The sequence below is a fragment of the Triticum dicoccoides genome, chromosome 6B (genome assembly GCF_002162155.2).
Source record: "Triticum dicoccoides isolate Atlit2015 ecotype Zavitan chromosome 6B, WEW_v2.0, whole genome shotgun sequence".
NCBI lineage: Eukaryota > Viridiplantae > Streptophyta > Magnoliopsida > Poales > Poaceae > Triticum > Triticum dicoccoides.
In genome coordinates, this window is record NC_041391.1 from 522,540,020 (window position 1) to 522,546,628 (window position 6,609).

At 45.2% G+C, this 6,609-nt stretch overlaps 2 protein-coding genes across 7 annotated transcripts in view; one reads left to right on the plus strand and one right to left on the minus strand.

Annotated features, from left to right (window-relative positions):
- Positions 1-957: 957 nt before the first annotated feature.
- Positions 958-6,609, plus strand: part of LOC119322585 (plant cysteine oxidase 4-like) — a 10,049-nt gene continuing 4,397 nt past the window's right edge. Inside the window, exons 1-3 of one of the 5 annotated variants that reach the window (XM_037596069.1) lie at positions 982-1,120; positions 1,272-1,369; positions 2,598-2,732. The gene's annotated coding sequence lies outside the window, so the exon portion shown is untranslated. Of the gene's footprint in view, positions 1,196-1,271; positions 1,370-2,597; positions 2,733-6,609 lie in introns of all 5 variants that reach the window. The other 4 variants (XM_037596070.1, XM_037596068.1, XM_037596066.1 and 1 more) reach the window with 4 other exon arrangements.
- On the minus strand, positions 3,966-6,590 carry LOC119322587. 2 transcript variants are annotated; one of them, XM_037596072.1, is made up of 4 exons: positions 5,308-6,590; positions 5,014-5,132; positions 4,847-4,919; positions 3,966-4,201 (listed from the first exon to the last, which is right to left on the minus strand). In XM_037596072.1, exons 1-4 carry the CDS (start codon positions 5,384-5,386, stop codon positions 4,170-4,172), a joined length of 303 nt encoding a protein of 100 aa, XP_037451969.1. In that variant the 5' UTR covers positions 5,387-6,590; the 3' UTR covers positions 3,966-4,169. The 2 variants fall into 2 exon arrangements, 1 of the variants encoding a protein (XP_037451969.1); XR_005155711.1 differs by having other exon boundaries at positions 4,014-4,058; positions 4,134-4,201; positions 5,014-6,590.

Here is a 6,609-nt window from a genome sequence, read left to right on the forward strand (position 1 = left end):
CCATCTATCATTTTTTAGTTCTTATCTTTTCTTCCTTAACCCTAGTTCTTCTTCTTTGTTCTTCATTTGCAGGGCGGCGAACCTCGAGGCCCTAGAGGCGACCAGGTCGACTTAGAGCAACCCATAGCCGCCGCGCGACCTGAGGGGGTCCCTCCTGGACGTGTGGAGTTTCGGGCCTACAAAAGCGTATGTGGGATTGCTTGCGTAACACATTTCCGGATGGGTCTCCTTCAACGCGAGTTGTGATGCATCACCCCCGACGCCGATGATACACGGTGACATGTTCTTGTGCAAACAAAGCCAAAGCTCAAGTCCAAACTAAAATTGGATTTAGAAATAGTGATGCAAAATGTATATACCAAGGAGCCCTCTGGAATGTTGATAGCTTGTATCGCCAACATGACGACGACGAACTTGTGACTAGGAGTCAGAATATTAGGACACCTTCCTTTTTATGTATACTTCTTTATCACTAGACACGAGTTCATCATCACATGCTAATAAGGAAGACACCCATATATGCTCGTCACACACACACGTAGACACCACATCCGCCCCTCCTGAGCTTATTGGAAGGACCACTACCACCACCGAATAGAGCCGAAGCATCAACGACCATATACTCCCAACAATCCGCCAGATTCGATGAAAGATAGGTCCCTGAGGGACTATCGTCTCAGTTTCTTGGAGGTGCTCGTATGGATTAGGTATGCGTGCGTGCGTTACATGCACATGCTTATAAACGTTTATATTTGCACTGTGTTTCAAAAAATAATATCAAATGATACTTGATTTACATTAATAACAATGTTTTTTGGGGGACAATAATAGTGGTTGTATTCTGTACATTTTATTTTGAAAAGAATGATGCGTCATTTGATCAAAATTTGCTCAGGCAAGCCCCGCAGAAAACTGCCGGAGGAGACAACCAGCCTCGCGAGCGTCGCTCGGTCGCGCGTGTCCCTCCCTCGCCTCCCGGAGGTCCCATCTCTCCCTCCTTCTCTCTCTCCTTCCCTCCCCCTCCCCGTAACCCTATCTTCCTCACCAGTCACCCCCTTCCCTCTCGCCCTCCTGGCGGCGGCGTCGGCGGCGCGTGTCTGACTGGGAGCTTTAGCGGCAGGTCGGCCGTGCCCTCTCCCTCCCTCACCTCTCTCCTATCTGCAGCGGGCGGTGGCGGCGGGAAACGGCGAGTGGCGTCGGTTGCTGACATGCTCCTCCTCCCCCTCTCTCCTTCTCTGTCCTCTGACCCCCGCTCCCCGTCGTCTTTGCAGCTCGCGCGGCCGTCGATTTGGACGACACCGGCGACCAGGACCTCACCGGCAGCAGCGCATCTTATCCAAGTTTGCAGATTTCCCCTACAAAGGCCGAGGTACAAACCCTAGACCTCAAGATCTGATTCGATATTGTATTGGTGATTTTCCCTTCCCAAATCCTCCCAGCTAGGTGACCATCCATTCGAAAATGGTATGCTGCGGCAGTTGGCCCGTGTATTGACCTGGTTTTGGTACTTGTATTGGTGGCCTTAATTTTTTTGGATATCATGTGTATGGTACTTTATTGCTCGCTACCATCTGTGGACATAAATCTGCTTGTAGTGTTTATTGTATTGTATGGCGTGTCATGTTGAAGTTACATTTTCTTGTTTTGATCAAAGTCTGCCTGTAGTGCTTATTGAATTACATTGTGTGCCATGTTGAAGTTATATTTTTCTTGTTCTGATTTTGGATTTAGATGGACAATAATACAAATATGCTAATTTATGGGGCAGTTGCATATATGCTATTACGTACTCCCTCCATTTCAATGAATAAGGCGCGCATGCTTTCCAAAATCCAACTTCGAAAATAAATTATATCAATAACGTATATTTTTGTGACTTAAATACTATACCACTGAAAACTTCTTTTCAATACGAATTGAATGGTATAATTCTTACCACATATAATCAACGTTTGGTTGGTCTAATTTATGGTCAAAGTTGAATTTTGGGGTGCATGTTCTCCTATTCATTGGTATGGAGGGAGTATGGGCTACTAGGTGAGAAGGATAGGATGGAGTACCTAGACAATAGAATGATACTCCCTCCGTTCCAAAATATAGTGCGCCCGCGCTTCCCGAGGTCCAACTTTGACCATAAATTTAACCAACGAGGCCGACTGCGGCGGGAGAAAAAATTATATAATTGAAAACTTCTTTTGAATACGAATTCACTGGTATAACTTTTGCTCCCGCCGCAGTCGGTCTTGTTGGTTAAATTTATGGTCAAAGTTGAAGCACGGGAATAGAGGAAGCACTATATTTTGGAACGGAGGGAGTATAATTTGTGTGAACATGCTTAGGCTTGGTAGAGCACCTTTCTTACGATTTATAAACTTGTGATTGCTCAAAGACACGATACATATGTTGTTGAGCAGCAAGTAGCCATGTTTCTTTTATTGCTGTTGGACACAACCTTAGGAATAGATTAATTGTGACAGAGAACCTTTCTTGTGCTTGGGGAATATGATACATATGTGTGTTGAGCAGCTAGTAGCTATGTTTTTTTAACATTTTTGGGCACAACCTTAGGAATAGATTAATTGCCACAAATTTGTTAGGTCCACTGAAGTTGGTAGCCGTGATTTTCAAAAAGTCCTCCATGCTATTGGCATGCTATGAGATGATCTTACAAAGCCTTCATTGGAGACCCCAACCAAAATAGAAGTGTGCCACAGGTGGGATCCATACTTAAGGTATGAGATTGAGCGACACCACTTATTTTTCTGCAGGTACGGTTTTTTAGATCATTTTTTTTGGTTTTATTTATCACCAATCAGGACTGTGTTGGACCTATTGATGGTACGCGGGTAACAAGCTTCATAGCTTATGGTAGGGGCCTTAGGCCATCTACAATGCCGGCTGCTTATGGAGGCCCTTGCATGGAAAAAATAAAGATTGTAAAATAGAAAAAACACCTAAGCGCCCTGGCTTGCAACGGCAGGCACTAATTCCGTAGAGTAAAATAAACAATCAGGAGTTTTGAGCGGGCAGAAAAACGGACAAGCACCGACACATCATCTTGTGCTGACGCCTTGGATAACACCAGGATTCAGCGGACTAATTGGCCTGGAATCTAACCCTGGCAGTTGTCCTAAGCGCCCACCTTGGTCGTGCCCTTAATCCACTTGCTCTTGTATTCTCCTCTACGATTGTATGCAAAACACATGTGATTACAGGTGATATTTTGCTTGTGCCATTGACTGGGGTACTTTGTTAGCATTTCGCATAGCTATCTGCATTCCTGTTTCCAGGGTGAAAGTGCTGTTAAACATAATCATCATACTGTTGTTACCTTTTCTAAATGTGGTTGGGCACCTAGTATGTGTTGTGAGCATATTTGAACATGATCTTGTGCTTCTTCGGGTGTTTTACTTCAAACTAGTAAACGTGCACGTGCAACGCAGGTCTTCATCTAGATATAAAATTATACTCTCTTCGTTTTTAAATGTAAGTATTTTTAGAGATTTCAATTTGGATTATATACAAAGCAAAATGAGTGAATCTATACTTTAATATATACACCCGTATGTAGTCCTTACTGAAATCTCTAAAAAGATTATATTTAGAATGGAGGAAGTATTTTTTTAAATATGTAATAATACTGATTCTTCATCAAAACATAATTGTAACAACCTCTATTTCAACCGGCGGCCGATCTACAATTACCAATGAGTTTTATTTTCTACATGGACCCTCAACACTCGTTTTGTTTCTTGCCATCTGCGCTGCTACCGGCAGCTACCGCCTCCGATGTTTCTGGCTGCTAGCTCCTCCACTTATCCTGAACCTTGCTGCTCCCGGTAGCTATGCCGCTGCCTCTCGTGCCCATCCCAGTAACCCCATCCGCTGTTGTAGGCTACCGCCTACATTGTTGCTCCTGTCCCTGCTTCCGGTGCTACTGCCGGCTGCCGGCTTCCCAGGTAGCCCTAATGTTGGCGATGTCGGCACTTGTGGCAGTTGACACACACGCAACGTGATATAGATATAGGTTTTGTTCCCTTCATCGTCGGCGCCTGAACCTGAAGCTTGAAGCAACAGTGTGTTGGATAGAGAACCTAAACTTTGCTGAATCTATAGCATGAATGTGATGCAACCTTGACAGTAGCTGCATTGCTTGCTTGATGTTCTAATTAGCTGATGCATTGCTTGTTGTTCCAATTGGCTGTAGCAATGATGACATACATGAGTAGATAATCAGGTGTATGTTAGCTGCAATGGTTTCAAGTTGGCCAAGTTTAATGACATTTGCAGCACTGGTAGCTCTGTTTCCACACGGATACATGCAAAATGTACAAGCAAGCAACAGTTGACAATATTTACTTAAATACCAGAGCTTGTTGAACAGAGACACCACACTGCAGGATCACCACTATCTTAGCAAGAACTTACACATACTTTATTGAAACACACATGCCACTTGAAGATAAAAATGTTACATATTCCGGTGAAGCCAAACTAAAGAAAATTAAAATGATGTCTTCATTATGTAAACTCTTAGCATGACTATAATGCTGAAGTGATTGAATATTACCCATTCTATCAAAGAGACCTACCAATTTATCTACACCCTCCGTTCCTAAATACAAGTCTTTCTAAAGATTTCAATACAAACTATATACGGATGTATATGGACATATTTTAGAGTGTAGATTCACTCATTTTGCTCCATATGTAGTCTCTTATTTAAATCTCTAAAAAGACTTATATTTAGGAATGGAGGGAGTATTCATGAAGTAATTATTCACTGATGGCCGGTATCCTTTAGGAACGGGGATGGCATAGGCAAGAATTGGTGGTATATAATTACCAGAATTTCTAGTGTTCGTTAGGTCCTGAAATGGTGTCCGGATCCCATTACGTTGAGGGGATGCCATATTCAACTGTGAATCAACTTTGGACAGGAAACATCAACTTTCAAAGACATTAATAAGCAATGGTAAGATTCTCTCAAATCCATTGGCCTGAATATTTTACCTGAATTTTGTGGGGGAATATGAATGCTCTGCACACTTCTTGAATCTTTTGCTCGTAAAATATCCACATCACTTGCTCCTCTTTGCAGGATAGAGGCTTCAGATTCGAGCTCCCAACAACTGAATCCAAAACAGTCGCTTAACACTATTACACATCTAAATGCGAGTAGTCTAACAAACTCCTCGAAAACTTACAATGACCATTGGCCAACAAGGAAAATAAGCAACAACTATGAAAGAACAAAATTCTGAACTGAAATTAGCAGATAGACATTCGATGCTCATGGCTACTCACAAAAACATATAGGCAGCAAAAACCATCCAATGGTGTGTACCATGATCAGGCACATGTTCTGGGTTCGGTATCGAGCCATCAACAGGGTCCAACTTCAATCTCCTCGTCCCATACTTCAGAAAGAAAATGAAGGAAACAAACAATGAGCAGCCACAATGTAAGCTAAGCAAGTGAAGGAAGGGAATGGCATCGGGAGAACCCAACCTAAGAGAGAGTCTTTGCTGAACGCCTGTTCACCGCCATCCACTTAGGCACCTGCAAAGAAAAATCATCGGCATCAGTAGGATGTCCAGAGCATGCTATAGTATAGCCGTCCCAAACTTTTCTATGATTTTGAAAACAAAAACTATGATTTCGAAACGGAAGCATCGACTTTTGACTCATCGATTAATCCTGAGATATAGAAACTAAGAAATAGCAAAGGGCAATGCTTTGGTCAAGAGAATTAGGCAAGACTAATCACCGTACTGCACCAAAGTAGCAGTCGTGTGTGGTGTTCAGTACAAGTGTATATGGGGAGTTTGATTTCCATCAAGTAGCAGGCCAATAAAATGCCAAGATAATTAGCAGAATTCAAGAGGAGATGGAGAACTTGGTGGCCGCCTCGCCGGATGCCTTCTCCGCAGCTTGACACCGTGCCGCTGACGCCAGTGTGTGCACGCGCTCCTCGCCTCATCGCCTTACGGTTCCATTCAATGCGTGATGCATCGTCTTACTGCAACGACATGTGGCCGCTGAAAGCCTGAAACTAATCACATACACGCGTGCATACAAACCAGATCAAAGATCAGGTGTTACCGGCAAGCTCCTGCGACCTGTTCGATCAAGATTGGCGGCTCAAGACTACTGATGCACATGAAGCTTATAGACAGACATTGGGTACAGAGCAGCACGACCACGGAGGCCTATGTGGGAGGCGCAAGAAGGTGATGCGCCCCGGTGGTACTGCCGTCCAGATCAAGGGCGTCAGGGCGTGTACGGCCTCGGAGCGGAGGAGACAAAGCTGGGGCTATGCAGATGGATGAGGGTATGGACGCGGCCGACGGCGGTCTTGCGGTGTCCCACCGGCGGCGGCGTGGGAGCGCGCCTCGCCGCGTCGCCCGGCCGTGCAGCGAGGAGATGAGGCGGCGGTGGCTTGGCGGTTGGGAGGCACATGGGTGAGGCGGAGAAGAGGCAGGGGGAGGTTACGACATCGGCTGCGGCTGCGGCTGCGGGAGGCGGCTCCGTGCGCCGCAGGGCGGATCCTGTGGCTAATGGCGGCGCAAGGCTGCGGGAGGAACGGCGGGGCGGCGAACGGCGCGG

Excerpts from the sequence above, each read along its gene's own strand:
- LOC119322587 (XM_037596072.1), bottom strand. The coding sequence starts at position 5,386 with ATGGCTCGATACCGAACCCAGAACATGTGCCTGATCATGGTACACACC. Across the intron at positions 5,133-5,307 it reads TTTGCTGCCTATATGTTTTT|TTGTTGGGAGCTCGAATCTG; the intron begins GTGAGTAGCCAT and ends TTTTGGATTCAG. Across the intron at positions 4,202-4,846 it reads AACGAACACTAGAAATTCTG|CCAATTGGAACAACAAGCAA; the intron begins GTAATTATATAC and ends TCATTGCTACAG.